General features: G+C 41.2%; 3 protein-coding genes across 3 annotated transcripts; 2 read left to right on the top strand and 1 right to left on the bottom strand.

The window, feature by feature from the left end:
* Positions 1-9,478: 9,478 nt before the first annotated feature.
* On the bottom strand, positions 9,479-12,748 carry LOC310876030 (uncharacterized protein; the record flags this gene model as incomplete). The annotated part of the gene is made up of 7 exons (XM_083789477.1): positions 12,695-12,748; positions 11,861-11,911; positions 11,729-11,773; positions 11,375-11,438; positions 11,185-11,281; positions 10,201-10,257; positions 9,479-9,613 (listed from the first exon to the last, which is right to left on the bottom strand). The coding sequence occupies exons 4-7, from the start codon at positions 11,431-11,433 to the stop codon at positions 9,479-9,481; spliced, it is 348 nt and encodes a 115-aa protein (XP_083645603.1). The 5' UTR covers positions 11,434-11,438; positions 11,729-11,773; positions 11,861-11,911; positions 12,695-12,748.
* Positions 12,749-17,412: 4,664 nt separating this feature from the next.
* Positions 17,413-17,868, top strand: LOC310875247 (putative ubiquitin-conjugating enzyme E2 W-B; the record flags this gene model as incomplete). Its single annotated transcript, XM_083788426.1, has 1 exon — positions 17,413-17,868. One exon carries the CDS (start codon positions 17,413-17,415, stop codon positions 17,866-17,868), a length of 456 nt encoding a protein of 151 aa, XP_083644552.1.
* A 3,031-nt stretch (positions 17,869-20,899) lies between these two features.
* LOC310876029 (reticulon-3-B-like) lies at positions 20,900-21,607 on the top strand (the record flags this gene model as incomplete). Its single annotated transcript, XM_083789476.1, has 1 exon — positions 20,900-21,607. One exon carries the CDS (start codon positions 20,900-20,902, stop codon positions 21,605-21,607), a length of 708 nt encoding a protein of 235 aa, XP_083645602.1.
* Between the last annotated feature and the right edge of the window lie 2,828 nt (positions 21,608-24,435).

Below are 24,435 nucleotides of genomic sequence, written 5' to 3'. Positions count from 1 at the left end.
ACTGTCACACTATAGAGCTATTTAACACTGTTACTGAACACACACTATAGCAATGATTACTGTCACACTATAGAGCTATTTAACACTGTTACTGAACACACACTATAGCAATGATTACTGTCACACTATAGAGCTATTTAACACTGTTACTGAACACACACTCTATAGCAATGATTACTGTCACAATACAGAGCAATTTAATTTAGGTAACCAAATTGACCCCAATAGTAGATCTTTACACTCTCAATAGTTCAATTGTTGTTAAGCATCTGCTTAATTTCCAAAAAACTACACAATTAGAGAATGTAGAAGATTGCTACTTTTGATCCTTGGATTTTATAATGCTGATTGTAGCATAGCGATAGTGGTTAGTGACTGAGCTTTGTTAACATGAGTGCCCGGGATCGTTTCCCACCAATTTCAAAGAATGTTTGTTGCTTCGTGCCAATTTTCACAGAATGTTTGTCCTTTTACCTACCAGACAATACTCTTCTCACCTCTAGTCGATTATTTATTCAGCGTTTGAGCCACGGACCAACATTTGAGGCCATCTAGTCTCTCAGACCCATTTGAGCCACTGACCACCATTGTGAGAGTCTATTAATGTGAAATGGTGGTCCGTGGCTCAAACATGTTATCACTTTTGAAGTTACTTGTTGTGTTTAGATATGTAAATACTACTCTTTAAAGCCGTGTTTCGGTAGTCGAGTGGGTACTGTCGACGGTTAGTAAACATTGAGGCCGGGCATAGTTGTTTATAAACCTTCGACACTAACCATTCGGCTACTGAAACACTGTTTTACAGTTTCGTACAAACATCATATATAAACATCATAACAAGTAACTTCAAGTGATAGACGTTTGAACACACAAACAACAACAGCGTTAAGTATTAAATAACATTTATCACTTACTTGCTCCGAAGACCGATGGTGACGTGGCACTTCCAAACAAACACTGACCAAACCTACCTCCACGCGTCTCTTCCGTATTTGAGGGCGGCGGCACTTCCTTCCGGTGTGAGGCCACGCCCGCGAGATTTAGTCATATTGTAGTCATATTGCCCCTACGTTACATCCGGGTCCCTTGGTCCCATCCGCTTCTAATGCAAAATAGCTACATATGAACGCGTGAATCTTTTTTTTTTTTTTACAATAACGTTATTTGTCAGAAAGGAAGCCATTGAGGGTTAAAATGGGTCTTAATGCTTCCAACTCATATAACTGTCACCAACAACACTTTTAATGATATTACATGAAGCAGACAGCCGTGATGAAACCTTTAGCATTACACTGTGGTTAATACGTTTTTATTCACAATGGAATGTTATTGTACTCTTGATATATCATGGTGTAGCACAGCACAGTAGATTCATATTTCAATCGATCTGGGATGTTAAAATTGTGCAAAACTCTGTTCAATGAATGGCCTCTTCTGCTACATTAAAATTACTAAACATTAAACGTTACTTATACCTGTTATTGAGACTCATATAGAGCATGTTGACATGGATAGCTTGGTTAGTAGTATCTCTGTTAGTTAATGCAGTTTGATTGATTCAATTAATAGCCTATTTTATTAGACAAAAATGTAGAACAGTAGTGTCATAGAGTGGAAAATGCCATTTGGTTTAATGTCACAGAATGCAGTGCCACGTAGAGCAGCATGATAAATGGTTAACTTTATAGTGTGTTCAAAAATGGCAGATCTGCAAGTTCAGTGTCTTGAATGAGATGTGCTGTGAGTTTGCATATCTGCTATTGTCCAGCATAGGACCGTTGCACAGTGAAGTATAGACAAGGCTTTAGGATTTATAAGTCGTTTTTAGAATATAATAGAATATTCACTCCAGTGAATAGCATTTATCCATTTAGATAACTTTTTGATGTTATTTAATTACTTATTTTTACACAGAAACATAATGTGTGTCTTTACAATAACTGTAATGTAATAATAATACTAATAATGTAATGTAATAATTATTAATTAAATAACCTTATTTTATTCTGAAGGCAACCGGATGTCTTAAATTAGCTAGCTCTCAGACAGGAAATTCTAAATTAGCTCAAAAGACGGTGTGGGTACCAGATCTCTGTCCCTACCAGAAGTCTGTGGGGTCCTAGTCGCGCAGGAGACCGACGTCATCACGTATCACGTATCACGTACGCAGCTTGCAGTACACAGAGCTCTATGACACAGAGGTAATATTATGTTATATTATGCTTTATGCAATGTTATATTATGCTTTATGCAACATAATGACTAAACGGATGTATAATGTTGTGTGTTTATTAGGCTCTATGTTATGTGTTCATCTGATTAAAGAAATAGGAGCTAATCTAGCCAAACAGATGTCGTTGGTTAGCCAAACAGAGCTATTAAACCTGTTAGCTCTGCCTTGTCTACATCTTCTATTTAGCATAATCGTTTCAGGAATTTAACATCACAATGCAACGTTTGGTACTCCGATATCATGTATTATTAGGCAGTTAAATTAACAATGATTTTACAATATAAATTGTGGTCTCAGAGATATAAATGCCATTAAATGGGGGTCCGTAGCCTGTTGCATGTCAAACTGGGGGTGCTTCTTTGGAATTAAACTGGTTGAGAATCACTGCTACAACTGTAAAAATCTTCTCTTATGGGGGTCCCTGCAATATCTTTTAAAAATGGGGGTCCACATGAATGATAAGATCAATGTGGGGGTACTTGGCATGAAAAAGTTTGGGAATCACTGGTCTTGAGAACCTATTGAATATATTTTCCCATAAATTGGTTATTACTGGACAGTGGACACTGCCAGAAACTATGTGGCTTTCTAAACATAATTGAGCTATAGATAGTCAGTCAAGCTGGTCAGATAGACCTATTTGTTACAGCAGATCTGCTAGCTCACAATGTTGTGATCTTTTATGATCTTTGTATGTAGGGTAAAAGGTTAATAATTAGATGTCATACTGTGCAGATTGTAGATTGTACTGCTGATTGTACTGTAGGCCTATTCACATGCAAGTAACTTTAGGCAAAAGTGTCACAAAGCAACAAAGAAAAGCACTGGTGGTAGTACTATATCATACTGTATGATATACAGAGTGCAACTCTCTGCAATGCTCAACCTTGCTGTGTCACTTTAGTCCTGATGCATGTTAGTTTACATCAAACGTCAATCACAATTTCAATAAATTAGAATGTAAAGACGCTGTGTTGAGATTACAACTGTGATATAAAATGTTTATTTTAGGTCAGACAGCCTGCTGCTGTGCATGGCAGCTGTTCATTTTACATTGTATTGTTTTTATATAGAAGTAAATTGAGAAATAAAAACAGAGTGACAAATACAAAATAAACTAAAACACACACACAACAACAAAACACAAACTCCAAATCAAGACAACCAAAGAACATTCAGAACACAAAACAATAAAAACAATATATAATATATATATATAAAAAATAAAACTCCAAACTCCAATATAGTCAATATACGTAGCAGATCTATGTCATTGATTTACATAGATGTGTTGAAGAAGTCACTGTTTTGGGCTCTGTTGCTTACTTATGCTGCATTTCTTTTTTCCCCATGAATTTTTATCCCACGATCTTGTAACCCATTTTTCACCCCTGTGTCAATTATCTAATGTGATCCTGGGATCTACACACCCTCCGCCAACATGTAGTCCACAGGCCAAATGCCTCATTATCGGATAACGTTCCCATAAAAAGGGACAGTGATTTTTGTATTGCTACATGTCTGTAGTTTATGAAATGATGTGATAGCAATGTCAAAATGGCAGCTGATTACTTGTTTTTGTCCCTTTTTATCTGATATAAAATTGTATAGTGAATGGCATAACTAAGCAAATAATGGGCCGATTTGGATAATTCTGCCATCAAAGTATAGGTTTTCTGGGGTGGGGTGCCGAGTTGATTTATGAGGTGACTGAAGCAATTTGAGTGCAGTGCAGGTCAAAGGTCAAGGTCATTTTGTATCCAAAATGTCCTATAATACTACACTAAACCGTCTTGGACTTCTTTTGATCATGTTTTCACCTGTTATCCTCTGATCCTGAAGCCGTAGATTAGACATGGGAATACATCACATATATAAAAAGCATTTATCATGAAACATGCGTAAGCTAAGAACGTAACAGTGGAATATCTATATAAAGAAACTGTACATATATATACTATACTATGCTATACATATGTACTATGATGTGCTATGACTACATACAATGCAATTATAGTGCTGTCTACATAACATACTATAAGTAAGTATCCTTGCCGAGCCATGAGTCCCATAGGGCAGGAGCCTATCTCCTGTTTCGTGAGGCAGCTTGATGTACAAGTACACCCCCTGGACATGACGCTAGTATGTCGCAGGGACTTACCCCCAATCCAACCCTTGATGCTGAGTGTCAAGCAGGGAGTCCCTGGGTCCCATTTTTAGAGTCTTTGACTGCGATGCCCGGCCAGGGATCGAACCCCGACCTCCCAGTCTCAGGGCGTCCACTCTAACCACAAGGCCAATGAGCTGGTAACATGCTATAAGTCTGTATCAAATGCTATCTAAGTCTACAAAAGTGCTATCTAAGGGGTAGGGTAAGTGCTAAGGGCCATGATGATCTGAAAAGGTGGGTTTTCAGACTACAGCGGAAGATTGGGAGTGATGCTGCAGTTCTGACTGTGTGTGTGTGTGTGTGTGTGTGTGTGTGTGTGTGTGTGTGTGTGTGTGTGTGTGTGTGTGTGTGGAACAGATTGGTTTGTAGACTGGTCCGATCTAGAGGAAAAACACACTAAGTGTGCTGTTCTCTACCAGAGGCGCAGTGGTGGCAACCGCTGGTATAAGTCTAAGGCTGACAAAAGCCCTGAGTTCACCATCAACTCACAGCCCATACGTGTGTATGACCTACATGAGTCATACAACTTATAGGGCATAGATTTAATATCGCAGGGGAATGGAAAGAACAGGTTGAGTACATAACATCTGAGTTTACAGCTAGATGAAGCGGTTTACAGCTACACTGCTGATGAAGTTGGAGGCTAGTAGGCATTTTGCACTGACTAGAGTACAACACCTCTTCTCCAACGTTCATCTATTCTAGCATGTAAAACACTTAGTGATCTAAATGATAATGTAGTTCACTTTGTAAGGAAGTGGTTCGGGCTTAAAACACCCACACCACCAGAGACATTATTTTCCAGTCCAAACATGACGGTGGGTTTGGTGTGCCGAACGTGGAGTGAATATATAACGCCACAAGCCTGGCTCACTTGAAAACATGCTAAACAGTGATGACACGACTGTCAGGGAACTTGCTAGATCTGTTTCTAGATATGAAACGGCTGTTTCATATCCAACCCCAAGTTTCTTGGGGTTTAGAAGAAAGCCCAACCTTAAAATGGACTCACATGCTACTGGGTTTGGGGTGTCGTCAGATTGGCTTGACCTCAATGACCTCTGCGTGAGAACTGGAGTATCTCTGTGCTGGGTTCGACCTGGCTCTGAATCTGTAGCAGTTTCTGAGTACATTATTACCAACTGTTCGTTCTCAGTAAGGAGTACTGTATACTGTACTACAGGGGAAGCTAGCCTGCCTTCCTGATTCAGACCACACCGTATCTCATACAATATTCAAGAATTATGCAGTTGATGAGGATATAGTCACCTTTACAGGTCAAAGCCAGATTACAGGTCCTTCCAACCAGACTCAATCTCTCTATGTGGTACCCTAACACGTTTCCTCCTCATTGTCTGCACCATGACCACACTCCACTTACAGAAACACTGTCACATATTCTTAATGGCTGCTATGTACAGTATATAAGGGTATGTACATTGCTAGGCACGACAGAATTGTTGACCTATTAGCTAAGGACATAAGTTCATTATGTTTCATCATCTGCCAAAATGTTTAAGCACTCACGTGTTTCAACTGCCATGTTCATGCACAATAATGAAAATGATGCCTTTTCAGATGTCACAGATAATACACCAGATATTGTTGTTGATGAGGACAGTAGAGAAGTGACCATTTTGGAACTGGAAGTGGCATGTACATTTGACCACAGTCTGGAAGAGGCATTCCTTACCAAGGTGCTTAAGGATGCTATTATACAGCTTGGCTACAAATGTAAACTACTTGTGTTCATATTTGGAAGCCTCTGTCCATAAATCAGTCGTGAGGGGCCTGCAGATTGCAGGCATGACCAAGCCGAGAGCTAAGGCATCGGCAAAATTCTGTTCAGTGTCTGCAATAACTGGCAGTCGCCATATATGGAGAAGGCGATGCTTTCTGTACCCGTGATCTGTATCCTGAAGCACTTGTTGTAGAGTTTTTTCAAGTTTGCGCATCCACTATTGTTTGTGTTCAAGAAATGTCTTGTAAATTCTGAATGCAAATAAAGATGTTAAATGTGTGTGTGTGTTGTATTTTATCTCCAAGTTAAGTCTAGTTGTGTGGCCCTCAATTACTCATTTACATGTTCTCCTGAGTTGCGTTGTGTGCTGGGGTACAATCTTGAGTTTGAGTTCCTTCAAAGAAATGTCTAAATGGTTTCTACGTCCTCATAAACCCATACAAAGATGTATCACTCATGATGTGAGTGTGACTCCTCCTCTCCTCCAGGCTTTCAGCTATAGACGAATCCACAGAGTGACGCCCCGGGCGCATTACACTTATTACACTACACTATTACACTATGCTATTACACTACGCTATTACACTTATTACACGACTACGCTATTACACTACTACACCTATTACACTATGCTATTACACTATGCTATTACACTATGCTATTACACTTATTACACGACTACGCTATTACACTACTACACCTATTACACTATGCTATTACACTACGCTATTACACTATGCTATTACACTTATTACACGACTACGCTATTACACTACTACACCTATTACACTATGCTATTACACTATGCTATTACACTTATTACACGACTACGATATTACACTACTACACCTATTACACTATGCTATTACACTATGCTATTACACTATGCTATTACACTTATTACACGACTACGATATTACACTACTACACCTATTACACTATGCTATTACACTATGCTATTACACTATGCTATTACACTATGCTATTACACTTATTACACGACTACGCTATTACACTACTACACCTATTACACTATGCTATTACACTATGCTATTACACTATGCTATTACACTTATTACACGACTACGCTATTACACTACTACACCTATTACACTATGCTATTACACTACGCTATTACACTATGCTATTACACTTATTACACGACTACGCTATTACACTACTACACCTATTACACTATGCTATTACACTATGCTATTACACTTATTACACGACTACGCTATTACACTACTACACCTATTACACTATGCTATTACACTACGCTATTACACTTATTACACGACTACGCTATTACACTACTACACCTATTACACTATGCTATTACACTACGCTATTACACTATGCTATTACACTTATTACACGACTACGCTATTACACTACTACACCTATTACACTATGCTATTACACTATGCTATTACACTATGCTATTACACTTATTACACGACTACGCTATTACACTACTACACCTATTACACTATGCTATTACACTATGCTATTACACTATGCTATTACACTACGCTATTACACTTATTACACGACTACGCTATTACACTACTACACCTATTACACTATGCTATTACACTATGCTATTACACTATGCTATTACACTTATTACACGACTACGCTATTACACTACTACACCTATTACACTATGCTATTACACTACGCTATTACACTATGCTATTACACTTATTACACGACTACGCTATTACACTACTACACCTATTACACTATGCTATTACACTATGCTATTACACTTATTACACGACTACGCTATTACACTACTACACCTATTACACTATGCTATTACACTACTACACCTATTACACTATGCTATTACACTATGCTATTACACTACTACACCTATTACACTATGCTATTACACTATGCTATTACACTACTACACTTATTACACTATGCTATTACACTATGCTATTACACTACTACACTTATTACACTATGCTATTACACTACTACACTTATTACACTATGCTATTACACTACTACACCTATTACACTATGCTATTACACTACTACACCTATTACACTATGCTATTACACTACTACACTTATTACACTATGCTATTACACTTATTACACTATGCTATTACACTACTACACCTATTACACTACGCTATTACACTACTACACCTATTACACTATGCTATTACACTACTACACCTATTACACTATGCTATTACACTACTACACTTATTACACTATGCTATTACACTATGCTATTACACTACTACACCTATTACACTATTCTATTACACTACTACACTTATTACACTATGCTATTACACTATGCTATTACACTACTACACCTATTACACTATGCTATTACACTACTACACTTATTACACTATGCTATTACACTATGCTATTACACTACTACACTTATTACACTATGCTATTACACTTATTACACTACGCTATTACACTACTACACCTATTACACTATGCTATTACACTACTACACTTATTACACTATGCTATTACACTTATTACATACACCATTACACTTATCATAGTTCATAGTATCATATTACACATGTCATAGCAGCATCCACCCACCTGGGAGGTACCAACATGGATCATGAATCGTTCAATAAATGAACGATTAAATAAAACAAGCCTGCAGCCAACAAGCCTGCAACACTCCATGTGTTTGGAACCAACAATAGAGCCACAACATAGTGAAAACCTTCTTTTTTATTTATGATGTGTTATGCCTCATTCATACTGTCACACCACAGCGGCGCATGACGACAATAGCCAACCTACAAGCTCACAACACCTCCATTTGATATGCATTGTGATTTTGAAGGTCTGTTATTTGCGACAGAATACATTAGGCAATTATTTTCAACAGAAATTCAAATACATATTCACAACCCCTCCAAAGAATCCTGTGGTAAAGAAATATATCAGGATGGTTAAAGAAACCTTTTTCTTTTTAATTAGACAAAAAAGGACCACAATAAAGTTGTAATCGCTCTAAAAATAAATCCTAGAGCTGTTCTCCTTCCCCAACAAAAGTAAACTAGCAAAACGAGAAACAAACTTAAGCTGAAGAAGCAGTACCAGAATAATTGAACACTTGCTGCATTAGAGTCATGAAAAATGAAAAAATAAAAAAATAAATAAAAATATTATAATAAGATAGCAGACACGCGAACATTCCTTTTGTCGGAAACCTCTGAAAAAAAAAGTTCCATGTCAGCAGGATTGCGAAATCCAAATAGGAACGGTTCTCTGATGTCGTTCTCATCAGATTCCCCATCATGATTTAAAAAAAACCTGTAGTAGGCTGTCAGGGCCACCAGAGCGTCCTCCCCCCCCCCCCCATGTCCATTATAGAGGGTCGACAGACCGACCCCTGGAACAGGTGCCCGTTGAAGTCCAGCCACTTGCAGGCTTCTTCTATTCCCTTCATCACAGGAGATTCCTATTGAGAATTGAAATGTTCAGTCAATCACCCATACCCAACACATTCTGTTGCATGTTCTCTGTCTTGCTTTTCCTCCTGTTCTATGTGCAGTAGGGGTGTAACAATACATTTTAACAAAAATACGATACAACAACAGCAACACTAACCCACACTACATCCTCTCTCCACTTCTTTGCGTAGCAGTGTTCTTCTCCTGGTGTGAGGTGTCTAACAATATATCAATGCAGTTTGAGATTTCTTAAGAAAACTCAAAATGCAAGACCTGTCTGCAGCATTTCAGGCCAATTGAAGCCCAACACACGACGGGTGCGCAGCGACGCGGCACAGGCGTTGACGCGCGGTAACGCCTGGAAAATAGAACTGGTTTCTATCGGAGCATCAGGCGAGGCGTCAGCGCGCGTCGGACGCCGCCGGTGTGGGATAGCCAGCCAATTATTTGCATTGCAAAACAACACAATACAAAGTCAATGTTGCTGTCTACATTTCGATATATTTCGATTCTTGAAATTAATAGATTTTTCGATGCAGTTACTATATCGTTACACCCTACAGTTTGAAGTAAAAACACAAAAAAAAAACAATACCTTCAACATTTCTTCTGGACTCTGTCCTGGTGGGCTCTGCTGGGACAGCTTCAAACACTGCAGGACAACAGTATCAAACATCAATACAAAAACAGAACAAAAGGAACATAGCTACTGTGCTTCAGTAAACAAAGTATGCATTTAAAGATGAATAAAAACTTCAGCATAGACTGCCAGTTTTCTGCTCTAGGTCTAAATCAATTACAGCGTAAACAACAATATTAAGGACTTTGGAGACTACATGCTCAGCACTACAAGTACTTATTATCCGAAATCAGTCAAACGTTACAGCAATCAAGTTGAAAAGTGAGCTGAATAATATTGTATCTCCATAACACAAGCTTTGACTCAAACTTGTAGCCATCTTACCAGCCAAAAGTAGGGGTTAAATACATGAATCCAACAATATGTACTAGAGCGGTGTCCCTTGGGCACTGGCCTATTTGAAATGATGCAAGTTGGAAATACATGCCCCACCCAGATATTTATGTCTGTGTCCCTTTCATGCCCATATATGGAATTCTTTGTCTATGCAGACGTCAGAATGATGTCAGAACAGGCCAGCTCCATATATGGAGGCGGTTCTGGACAACTGTTGGTCCGGCGACTGGACACTGCACCTGTGGTGAGGTGGAACGCGTGTGTCGAATTTGAAGTCGGTGGTTAAACGGTTATCGAGTTAGGTGTATATGATGAGCAAAGTGTGCCTGGAGGGTGAAGGGAGTGAAAAATAGAGCAGAAGAATGCTAATCTTTTGCTAACCTTGGCCTGAGAGTGGACGAGAGCCACACACACACACACACACACACACACACACACACACACACACACACACACACACACACACACACACACACACACACACACACACACACACACACACACACACACACACACACACAATGAAACCCGTAGACTTTCTTGCAAGCCAATAAATTACATTTAAATACTTTTTTGGTCAGTGTGTGTTACATTTCTGCTCACCCTCTTTTTAGGCCTTGGGAGGCTGTATATGGGCTCCAGCAACCCCTGCAGCAAGGCTGTGGCCTCATCGGTCCAGTGAGCGAAGCGCTGTCCATGGCTTTTGAATGAGATATTGGTATCACAATTAAAAGTTAACTAAAGCCCTAACGAATGGTGTTTAGGAAGTACAGTACATTTACATTTGTCTTACCCATCAATCTGGAACCGTTCCATTAGTCCAACACACCACCATTTCCGGACATGTGGCATGTCCCCTAAATGAAAGGGAAGATTTAAGTTGAGTTCATTTTAAGTCACAAATCAGTAGTTTACCATTTGTCTATATTTAAAAATGTCAGTATTATATGCACGTCAATGTCTGCAATGCAGAAAGAAGAGTTATAAATCCATGTTAAATAGACAAACACAATATAGTGGTGTGTGGTTAACACTAGAGTTTAATACACTTCTAAATTCTTCTTACTTTCTTATGAATATTTTTATTACCGAAATTTAGAAAAGAAACACTACTGTAACGGTGGATTTTATTTTGAAAGATACTGACCTCAGAATGCCAAAACGGGACGCCTGTGCTCAGGCTGAGTGCATACTGTGAATGGCAAAGATCAGTGAACTTATGAGTGAGTTTCAAATAAAATAATAACACTTTATATATAGACAAAAGAAAGTTATTTACCATCAGCATGAATATGCCACAACTATTTCCACTCGTCTGGTGAGGGAAACCCTGTAAAATAATTGGGAACAGCAATGCAGCATTAGTTCTTTTTACTGTGATATTGAAATGTATTTCTTTAAAAAAAGATTTCTATAATTTGTCTCCCACGATTTTGCAAGCCAGTTTTTTCACCCAGTGCCAATTATCTAATGTAATCCTGGGCGCTACACTTCCTCTGCCAACCTGGGGGGGCAGCGGACTGACCTCATGCCTCATATGTATGAGGAGTCCACTCCAAGCGGCTTCTTTTCACCTGACAAGGGGGAATTTCCTTGGCCGGACGTAGCGCGTGGAAAGAACACGTTATTCCGACCAGTTCCTTTCCCCTCCATCAGGCGCCCCGGAGGCAGTTTAGAGACCAGCATTACTGCATGTTTTTGTGAGGGTACCTACCCTAGGGGACACGGGGAGAACATGCAAACTCCACACAGAAAGGCGCTTTCGCTAACCCCACCTCGGGTATGGGCACTGATGACGCGGAGGGAACACGGCCACAGCATCCCCAGCGGGAATCAAACCCAGGACCTTCTAGCTGTGAGGCGACTACCGACTGTGCCACCGTGCCCCTATTCTTTTATTTATTTACCTGTGAATTTTGTCATGTCTATGCAAGACATTAATTGTATAGGGCCTAAATGTAAGACAGCAAGACAGCAAGGACTTTTTTGGTGCCATCCCTTTTGGAGTGTTTGACTGTACCCTGTTGCCGTTTTTACATTTCTGTCTAAAAAACAGATAGACAATTTAAAGTGGACAAGAAAGACGTGCATGCGAGATGCAAGAGAAATGTACCTGAATGTCTGTCCCGAACATGGTCGTCCATTTGCCTGGAGCAATTCGTTGAGCTTGGTCACTGTTAAAAATAAATCAGAAAATACAAATTACCCACTGCAGTGGTTTCTGAAAAAAAGGTGTAAGGAAACCGAATGAAATCCACTATCTATAGGCTATCTAATTGATATGTCATTTATCACTCTGGCAATATAATTTGCAAGACTACAGTACTACTACTGCACAAGAGATTTCATAATATTTGGTTCCCTTACATTAAAAAAATAGTAGTTACAAATATAGGGATGCACTGATGTATCGAACAGGCATTGGCCGATATGTGCCGCTATCAGTCAATATCTGTATCTGCAAATAACTTGACATTAACCGATGGCAGTAGCCAATATTAATCTGTTGTTGATAAGCATACATTTTGTGTTGGTTATCTGCAGCCTACAGTTGTAGATTGTCAACAGTATGTTTTTTGTATTCGTTTCCCTGTCACAAAAGGGGGGAAATCAGTATCGGCAAAGTTGTTATTTTAACATCAGTATTGGCCAAGAATTTCAATATCGGTGCATCCCTAGTTACAACAGCCTCAAAGAAAAACAGCCATTGAACAACGCTCAAAGAAAACAAATGGAAATTATTTTAAGGCCACAGAACAAGGCTTACGTTTAAAACAGCCTTTGAACAAGGCTTTTTTTGGCCTTCCTGCCTTTGATAGTATCAAGTGAAGATGGACAGTAAGGAGAGGGAGAAAGAGAGAGACATGCAGCAAAGGTCTTCATGAAAAGGACTTGAACACGCGACACGCTGTCAGGCCAAAGCATGCGCCTGTACCACTTAGGACTCGAACACACAACACGCTGTCAAGCCAAAGCATGCGCCTGTACCACTTGGCCATCGGGTGCCCTCTTTGAACAAGGCTTAAAGAAAACATGAAATGACTTCAGCCATAGAACAAGGCTTACATTTAAAACAGCCTTTGAACAAGGCTTGACTTTCACTCTTGTACAATTCATAGTATTCTGCTGCAGTCTTAGTTGTGGATGAACTGTTTTGTAAATTTAATACATCCCAAGGTTGAGCATTGCAGAGAGTTGCACTCTGTATATCATACAGTATGATATAGTACTACCACCAGTGCTTTTCTTTGTTGCTTTGTGACACCTTTGCCTAAAGTTACTTGCATGTGAATAGGCCTACAGTACAATCAGCAGTACAATCTACAATCTGCACAGTATGACATCTAATTATTAACCTTTTACCCTACATACATTGCCTATATGAAATGAGCAGATCTACAAGATCACAACATTGTGAGCTAGCAGATCTGCTGTAACAAATAGGTCTATCTGACCAGCTTGACTGTCTATCTATAGCTCAATTATGTTTAGAAAGCCACATAGTTTCTGGCACTGTCCACTGTCCAGTAATAACCAATTTATGGGAAAATATATTCAATAGGTTCTCAAGACCAGTGATTCCCAAACTTTTTCATGCCAAGTACCCCCACATTGATCTTATCATTCATGTGGACCCCCATTTTTAAAAGATATTGCAGGGACCCCCATAAGAGAAGATTTTTACAGTTGTAGCAGTGATTCTCAACCAGTTTAATTCCAAAGAAGCACCCCCAGTTTGACATGCAACTAGCCCTGGAACATGACTGCCATGATAATTATCATGACAGTCATGCAGTAACTTTGCCCTGTTTTTTGCAGTCGCTGCATTTACAAGATTTCCGTATATATAAACATTCAGATTTCAAATATAAAGTACTCACAAAGTGTCCCACGGGTGTTAGTTAGTAGCAGCGCGAGCGATTAGAATTGCTGCGTCCCGCGTTCTTTAATAAAAAGCATTTTTGTCCGAGCTCTCCGGCTACTTTTTTCAAACGGGGTTCGTTTGGGAAATCCACAGTTGCACACCGGGAGCGCACTCGCCTATTAGTCTGTATTGGCAGGGCGGTCAGCGTACCTATATCGAACACACCGAGTGCCACCCTCCTCCCGACCGATAGGGGCGCGTAGTTGAAAGCCAATGGCAAAATAACACCTCGGATAAAAATGCTTTTTATTAAACAACGCGGGATGCAGAAATTCTAATCGCTGGCGCTGCTACTAACTAACAACCGTGGGACACTTTGTGAGTACTTTATATTTGAAATGCGAATGTTTATATATTTTAATTATTTGTAAATGTAGCGTCTGCAAAGACCAGGGTGAAGTTGCGTCATGACTCTCGTATGAATACGAGAGTCATGTTTACAGGGCTAACATGCAACAGGCTACGGACCCCCATTTAATGGCATTTATATCTCTGAGACCACAATTTATATTGTAAAATCATTGTTAATTTAACTGACTAATAATACATGATATCGGAGTACCAAACGTTGCATTGTGATGTTAAATTCCTGAAACGATTATGCTAAATAGAAGATGTAGACAAGGCAGAGCTAACAGGTTTAATAGCTCTGTTTGGCTAACCAACGACATCTGTTTGGCTAGATTAGCTCCTATTTCTTTAATCAGATGAACACATAACATAGAGCAGCGACGTAGAGTCTGTGGGGGCCACGGGGCCATGGCCCCCATGAAGAATCCTAGGGCCCCTTTCGGCCCCCATGAAGATTTTCGTGGACATTTTACATTTACATTACATATTTTCTGGGAATTCCGAACATTTTGGACCTCTCCGCCGGCAATCTGAGAATCCCATCGTCAAATATTCGGGAAAACAGCGCCTCCCCTGTTGTTCCTCAGGCAACAGTCTGTCTTGAGAGACACCGGCCGTCCAAGAGGTGTTAAAAAGTGCTAATCTGTTTCTTTTGTAGTTGTTCTTGAGGCGTGACATAAAGGGCGCGTTCGGAAATACCACACCGGAGCACACTCGCCTATTAGTTTGCATTGCACAGTGGGCTCAGTGCGCTATTTCCGAACGCGCCCAACACTGATCAAGAATTCACCAAAGAGACCTAACCACAGACTAGTGAGACTACACACTGACTCGAGAAAAGACCCATATCGTCCAAAATAGGCTGATCAGTCGCTGTCTGTGTATAGGCTAATTCAATGGTAAAAGTATGCTAAAGAACTCATTTTTAGACCATTTGGGAAATAAATAAATAAATAAATCCGCGGCGGCGGCCTCGCTTCGCTCGGCCGCGACAGTCCCCCCCCAACGCAATTCTGTAGCCTACCCAAAGGTACCCAAGGTACGCACCCGCCGCCAGCTATGATCTCTCTCTCTCTCTCTCTCTCTCTCTCTCTCATAATAAAAAATAATATATTCCTGAAAGTCCTCACCTTGGCTTGGACATTGGCCTATAGAAGCTGCTTTAAAAGTACCAGCGAAAACAACTTAATTTTTTTCCGCGCTGCGGCGGGGGGGGGGGGGGGGGGGGGGGGGGGGCGGGGAGGCGGGGCTGCGGGGGGGGGGGGACGGGCCCCCATGAGGATTGATCAAACTCTTCGGCTCTGACATAGAGCCTAATAAACACACAACATTATACATCCGTTTAGTCATTATGTTGCATAAAGCATAATATAACATTGCATAAAGCATAATATAACATAATATTACCTCTGTGTCATAGAGCTCTGTGTACTGCAAGCTGCGTACGTGATACGTACGTGATACGTGATGACGTCGGTCTCCTGCGCGACTAGGACCCCACAGACTTCTGGTAGGGACAGAGATCTGGTACCCACAACGGAGCCACTACAAACAGCATACACAATACATATCCGGGGCATTTTCTTTTCGCAGATAAGTAAGCCTGGGACCGAGGCTATATCCGGGGTCAATGTATTTCGCGCATGCTCCGTTAAAGAATCCAAGCATGGTTGCCTTAATTCCGCCATCTGCTGGAAGAGGTATGTAAATCAGGGACTCCCTTTTTTGCTGAGCCTGGGAGAGTAGACTAGTATAGCTGTGCGGGTGTATATTAATTATTTATTTGTTTACATGTTATAACCTGACTACTGACCATAGACTGTAATGTCTAGATCTACCTTTGATAACATTTTGGTACAAATATACTGTAATATCAAGTTGCCTGGGTTGTAAAAGGCCAGATCACCCCTACAATAATAAACCATGTGCAGACCAGTCCAGTGCTCCAGTTATGTTAATTTTGGTAGTCTCTCCTGAAATGCCCAGGTATCATTTATTCTCTCTGATGCAAGTTGTCCCTGTTGAGCACCGACAAGCCCTTCCATCTAGCCTTCTAATGGATGTGCGTGCAGCGTGCTGCCTGGACGTCTTGACTTTACCCATGCATGTGTAGCTACTCGCAGTGGAATGGTGATGTCATGACCTCACCATTCCAATTTGCTGTACTGTATGTCCCCCCAAAACTAACAAGAACTATAACCCTAGGCCTAAGCTAACCCCTCCTATGCACAGCTTTGTGTGTCTGTGTGTCCATAGCACGTAATGTGATGATTTTGTTGGCTGAGCACGGAATGTGATGATATTTGATGATAATAGCTCGGCCCTCACTTTGCACTGTGCCAATTTCAGGACATGCCTGTGCAAATTGGCTTGCGTTGTATGTGACGTCAGAGCAGCAACTCAGACAGCCTATAAAAAGGTGGTGTAAGGGGCGGATCAATGACACTAAGACTGTGAATGGTGATTAAGCTTAGTAACTGCCGAGTATAAAGTCGGTGAAATAACCAGTGATAACAATAGTGTGCGGAAGAGTGCAAGCGAGACGTTTTTCCATAATGGCAACAATGCAGAGGAGACTACAAAAGGAATTATTAACTCTGCAAAATGACCTACCCCCAGGGATGGCACTTAATGAAAACAGTGTAGAGAACAACATTACACAGTGGATCATAGATGTGGAGGGAGCCGTTGGCACACTCTACGAAGGCGAGAAGTTCCAGCTGCTTTTCAAGTTTAGCAGCCGGTATCCATTCGATTCGCCTCAGGTAATGTTCACGGGAGATAACATACCAGTGCATCACCATGTGTACAGCAACGGTCATATCTGCCTGTCCATTCTGACCGAGGATTGGTCGCCGGCTCTCTCGGTGCAATCGGTTTGTCTTAGTATTATCAGCATGTTGTCCAGCTGCCAAGAGAAGAGGCCGCCACCCGGAAACGACTTTTATGTAAGCACATGTAACAAAAATCCAAACAAGGCACGATGGTTTTATCACGACGATGCATGCTGATAATGTACAGCAAGACCTTGCTTACGACGTGGCACCACTTGTATGCATGTCCCCCAAAGTCTGTTAAAATATGGAGTAGTTCACATACAGAGAGGACTGGTACTGCAGGACCACATACAGAGTTCCAAACAGCTCCAGACTGTGTTCAGAGTACGTACTGACTTTCGCCGAGGGAAGTCACAGTTGTTAAACTGGCACAGCTGATGTGCCACTTTTCCCGTTTGCAATTCCAACATTAGTATACTATTTGGTCCTCACATGACAGTGAGGATGCTTTTACCAGGAGAGTGGGGGGGACACACGCTCAACTCACAGGAGATAATTCAGGGTTATTGCAGTCTGCAGATTCTAAACATACAAAGAAATCACTAAAGAATCATCTGCACTCACAAAATAAGTTTCAAAGCTGTAATTCACCACGCACAGAAGCCTTTTTTGTTCATAATGTAGTACATCAAGGTTGCAAGGAATTGTTAATGATTCATCCAGACATAACAGACAGTGAGTTGGAGACCTGTGCCATTTCAGCCCAACGGCCCGGCCCGCACAGCCAAAGTGCCCGCAGGCTTTCAGACACCAGAACAACGTGAGAGGAAGACCAGCTTGTGTGCAGGAGAGGTGGAGAATCTACACAGGGAAAAGAGAAACTTTGGTGGACTACAGCAGCGGGGTCTGAGACAACCCAAGAACAATATGAGGGATCATTTCCAGGACGTCTTCAGTTGAAATAATATAGCTTATTCTGAGCCTGATCTGACTAGTTATGATATGACTCAAGTTGATCTGGCTTTGATTGGACTCTCCCGGACTCATCCAGGGACGTCTGTCTTAGTGGGCAGAATGTGTGTTGGTTGAAATCAGGTGTTATTCTGGGCCAGATCTGACTTGGTCTTGGTTTGACTTGATCTGGCCCCAATGGAGACGTCACTACTTTGTCCAGGTCCTGACCGTGCTTGCTGGGAAGGAAGGGGTGGTGCCCACTGCCCATTCCTAACTACGAGATGAGCGTGGGCAAGTCTGGACTACAGAGCTCTTTGAATAGCAGACCACCTGAATGATGATCAGTTGACACCCATACCCATAGGCCAATAAAGTACCTACAAAGTGGACAGACACACACTGCTGTGCATTGGAGCGGATGCACCACTCACAAACCTGATTGCTTTTCATACTGTGAATTGTGTTTATTTATTGATTTCATTTAGTAATTTATTTTATGTATTTCACTTACAGAACATTACTAAAGTCTACTCAGGAATAATGCACGTTGGGAATTCAAGTTTGAAGTTGATTGGAAGACATTGGAAGACAGACAGACAGACAGACAGACAGACAGACACACCATTCATTTGCTGAATTCACATTGACCAACCATGTGAGTCTCCATCTAAACTAAAAGGGTGGCACTGGTGAGTAATGTTTCGGTTGAGTCGCGTGCGCGGAGAACAAGATGACACCAGGCAGTATCACACGACATGTTGAAAGCATTGATTTTGTGAGATGAAGATGGTGTCTCTGTTCAGAGTAGAGACATAGGATATATCTTGTGCCACCTCTTAACCCGTATCCCTAAATGTATATGCCATTTTTTACTATTTAAAAAAACCTTTTAAAATAGTTAAAATAGCTGATCTACAAGCTCACAACGTGTAGATGTAGCCGCAAGATAGAGCCCATATAGCGATATAGCTCTGCCAGTGCCATATCAAGTCACAGTGATGGAAGAAGTACAATTTACTTGCATTTAGAAGACGCTCTTAATCCAGAGTGATTTACAGTATGCGCCGCTAACAAAACAAGAAACAAAACAAAGGAAGTACTCACAAGATTTACTTGAGTGAAAGTATCAATATCCTATAGAAAAAGGTACAAAGGTATTGGTACCAAAAGTACCAAACGTGTAGTCATTATGCTTAATTTCACATGTGTAAAATGTATAATGATCCTTTGAAAATAGTCGTAAAGCGACGTGTTGTGTGCTTGTACATCGGCTATTTTCAAATTGCCAAAGTATGTATTTTGTAATAGTAATCAGATCAAATAATAATCAAAATCTACAAAGTAACTACCGGTAGTCATTTTTAAGTTTTCAAATAATTATAGTGGAGTGAAAAGAATATAATATTTGCCTCAGAGATGTAGTGGAGTATAAATTATTAAATTATGAATACCTCAAAATCGTATATTCAGTAAGTTCAGTTGAGAAAGAAAGGAAAGAAAAATATCAATACACCACATTATGTAATGCTACCAATAATCATTCCATAAAGATAAGATAACAATAACAGTGTATGCTATATTCCTCGACAATTTTGTGCAGTACATGGTTGTAAACCACTCCCTCATAGGTGGCAGGCCTTGGCAGTTTTGTGATTAAAACAAAAAACAAACCACACCCGTGTGAAGTGAGGGGCACTCTTATCATCATACATCATCATAATATATCATCTCATTCCGGCCAATTAGAATTTGCGTCCTCACCTTCGTCTTCAATGTTTGTGTTCATGCAATGTTTGTGCTTACACAAAAACTCAATCCTCTACAATCCAATTCACAGTCTGTTCCAACACCCACATCAAAACCAACACAGCACATACAGGTAACAACAAGACATACGGCTCAGCCTTAAGCCTTTTTCCCAACCCTGAGGATCTTTGCTGTATGTAACTCACCAAATCTCTCCTCGTTTCCTGTCTGTCTCTATCAATGTTTCCCGTCCTGCTCTATCAATAAAAGCAAAAAGGCCCCTCAAAAAAGATTACGTCACTCACAACAGTTTGTGTTGTGAGTGACGTCAGACCACAGCCTATATATAAGGTGTAGGGTGAGCATATTTTACACTTGAACTCTGCGACATATGGATTTAGTGAGAGTCATACCGAGAGAAAGAGATTGAGAGATAGCAAAAGAAGATAATTCAGCTATTTAGCTAATTGGGGAATCTAGAATTAATTGATAGCGGGTGTAAACATACAACCGTGTGTTTGAGTTTGGAGCAGATTCCTGCAACCACGACAGAATTCATCCAACGATGACGCAGTCTTCCTTACAGATGATATCACTGGCGCAAGGGCTCGCCGACGGACAGTGTCCTACCGCCCAAAATGCAAGGTTTTGCGCCAACGACCTGATCCATTGGCGAGACCCGAGGAAGTCGGGCGTGGTGTTTGGCCTGTCCATGCTGCTGCTGCTGTCGCTGGCCGCGTTTAGCATCATCAGCGTGCTGTCCTACCTGTTGCTGGTAATGCTGAGCATCGGCATCACCTTCCGGCTCTACCATTACATCGTGCAGGCCATTCAGAAGTGCAACTCGGAGCACCCCTTCAAGCCGCTGTTGGAAATGGACGTTAGTATTCCCCCCGAGATCTCCAGCAGGTATGTGGACGCCACGCTGACCTTCATCAAACAAGGCCTCAAGCTCTTCCTGGTCGAAGACATCATTGAGTCCCTGAAGCTGGCCGTGGTCATGTGGATGTTTACCTATGTGGGAGCCATCTTCAACGGGACCACCATCCTCATCCTCGCCGACATCCTCCTCTTTGCCATTCCCCCGTTACACGAGAACAAGACCCAGATCTATCCCTACATTGACATAGCACTTGTTGAAGCCCGGTCCATATTGGCTAAATTGCAAGAGAAATTCCCCAACTGGCAACTGAAATTCCCCAGCATCATGAAGCGTTTCAAAACGGAGGAGAAACTCCACGGCGCCACAGAATCACAGCCTGAGGACAAGTGAAGAACGCAGTGTGGTGTCAAGAGCCAGGGTTCGTTTGAGGTGGTGTCAGTTGCAGAAGCGACTGTAGTGAAACACATGCTTTATGGTGAGAACTGAGAAGGACAGGGAAGCAGCTCGGTCGGTGTTCAGGGAGACTGCAATGCTGAGTACAAAGAACAGGTGAAGGCCAGAAAGGAGATGTTGTAGTTGCTCCAGAAGGAGCTTCAGGATGAGGACATAAAGAGATAAGACCATGGGAGGGGGCAGCCAAGGATCATTGATGAACCTCAAACCAATGAACTTTCTGATTCCATTAAAGTGCATGACTCGACCTTCTGGCCCAGAAAGTGAAGGCCTCAAACAATTAAGATGAGGAAAAGACAGAGGGGAGAGAAACAGAGGTAGATCACCTTGACCATAATAGAATCGTCATTGTCATTTTACATTGTGAGGTGACTGACTATAGGCAGACAATTCTTTCTCGTTGGCCAGGATCCTTTGCACATGACGGCAGCCATCGTATGTCAAAGTAGCATACATCCTTACATAATTATGTCCTCTTTTTTCCCCCCCCTTCTTACCGCGTGCTTCTGAAAGAGGTACTGTAGCCATCTGCAAAAGGCACAAATGTCTTGTGCACATTCACTAGGCTAACGCATAGAATCCCACTCATTTTTGTTCACACATGTTCTATACCTTTTGAAATATTTTAGTTGTACTTTTTTGTTTTTTTGAGGGCCTCCTATATTCAGCTTTTGTCCCCACAAAATGTCCGCAACACAAACATTAAATGCCATTGACAATGAAGGGAAAATGTACGTCATCTTGTCCCCACATGTCTCATGTTTGCCATCAACAATGAAAGGAGAAATTAGGTCAAATGTCTGCCAAATATGGCAACAGGCATTCTGATTGGCCAGTATGAGATGATGCATGATGATGTACTATGATAAGAGCGCCCCTCACTTCACACGGGTGTGATTTTTTAATCACTTTTTTAATGGAAGGCAGTGCATGGGTCTCGGATTGTTATCATCAGCTTGCTAGACTCTTAGAGCCAACTCAGCCAAGCCAAAGCCAAGTCTTTGTATCTTTTTGTGCCAGTTATTGCAACCAAAACCAGCACTCAAAGATCTAACCTGTGATGCTTTGATTGTACGTCCGGGCATTTAACAAAGGCCAATTTCCGGTGTATCAGGTCCACTGGACACTTGGACAGACCCTGCGGATTGTCCAGTCCATCTCTATGACCAGAAATCGTAAGCCCTCTACGATGCAGCATGAAAATGTTATGAATTTGGCAGCTGTAAAATTAGCGTTTTATTGACGTCAGTTCAGTGTGCTACATATCCATGTGGGCCAAAACGCTGTGCTCGTTTGTTTATTTTTGAGGGGCGCTCCTATATACAGCTTTAATGTTTGTCTTTCAACGATTCTTGTTTAAGAAAACGCCATAGACAAACATTAGCGCCCGTTGCTTAAACAAACATGATGTTGTAGGATGATAAGAGCGCCCCTCACTTCATACGGGTGTGATTTTTCGAACACAGAGTTCTTATATGATGCAATACGCCTATTAAACTCTGGGAATTCAGTGTGAAGTGAGGGGCTGATGTTGATGTTCTTATGTCTGTGTGAAATGAAAACTTAAATTAATGTATTACAAGATGTATTTATATCAGCGAGCCGATGTCTTACGTTGTCATTTACTAACCTAAGCAAACATTAAAGTCCACTCCATAGACTTGGCTGGCATGGGCCTGGGCCGGCCTAGCGGCCCGGCACCTATAGGCTGGCCGATCCTGACGACCTTTGCTGTGTGTCTTCCCCACATCTCTCTCCCCATTTCCTGTCAACCTACTATAATATCAAAAAAAGAAAAGAAAAGAAAAGACTTGGCATAAAATGACATCATATAAACTACCCTAAACAAAGTCCATATAGACTTGGCTGGGGAGGGGGAATTTATAATCAGGCTCTAAACAAACATTAAAAGTTCATAGACCTGGCTGGCCTATGACATAAATTACGTCGGACTTCAGTGCCCTATGGGCATATAGCCTAGCCCTACTGACATCAGCGATCGCCATAGTCCATATAGTATATGGGCAATGCATGGCCTTCCAAAATTACGTCACGTCACAAATTGCCAGCCAAGTCTATAGGTGTTTACAGTCATGCTAACAGCAGAAATGTTTACATTAGCCTATACCCGTCTTATGATAATGAAATACCAGTATGTAGGCCTAGAACAATGGCCCATTACTGAAATAACTGACTAGAATGCTCAATACTCTTCAGATTGTTAATATGCAAACCCTGTACACTCAAGACACTACCCCCCCTCAACCTTATATCTGACCTGTTCTGACATTCCATTATGTTGATCTGACCTCATCAAACCCCGTACACTCAAGACACGCTCCATATATGGCCAGTAAATAATTCATTCCATATGTTGATCTGACCCCCCCCATGCCAAAGCACCAGCGCTTGCCCAGCAGTCTGCCTTCACCCAGGCGTACGCGTGCACGCAACCTTACCTCATTGTGTATTTTATGTTCCCCCAGAATTGGGTTCAAGTGGTTAAACCAGCTTATGATGTCACAGTTCATTTGTTCCCACGGCATGTGCGCAAATCTGAATTGTCAGGCAACGGTTAGTGTTGTGTGTCCAGTTCTCGGTCAGCTTATATAAGGTGATGTTTACATTGATGAACATAGTATAAAAGGTAGGTCACGGAGGGTGGTCTAGAGCCCTACACAACAAACAGGAAAGCTATCATGTCCCGGCTTCTTTCAAGAGCGGTTGTACTAGTTTTTGGGACGATGTATCCTGCGTACTGCTCC

The sequence above is a fragment of the Protomyctophum parallelum genome, assembly GCF_964188405.1.
Source record: "Protomyctophum parallelum genome assembly, chromosome: 18".
In the NCBI taxonomy this organism is placed as follows: domain Eukaryota; kingdom Metazoa; phylum Chordata; class Actinopteri; order Myctophiformes; family Myctophidae; genus Protomyctophum; species Protomyctophum parallelum.
This window is presented reverse-complemented; position numbering and strand designations above follow the sequence as displayed.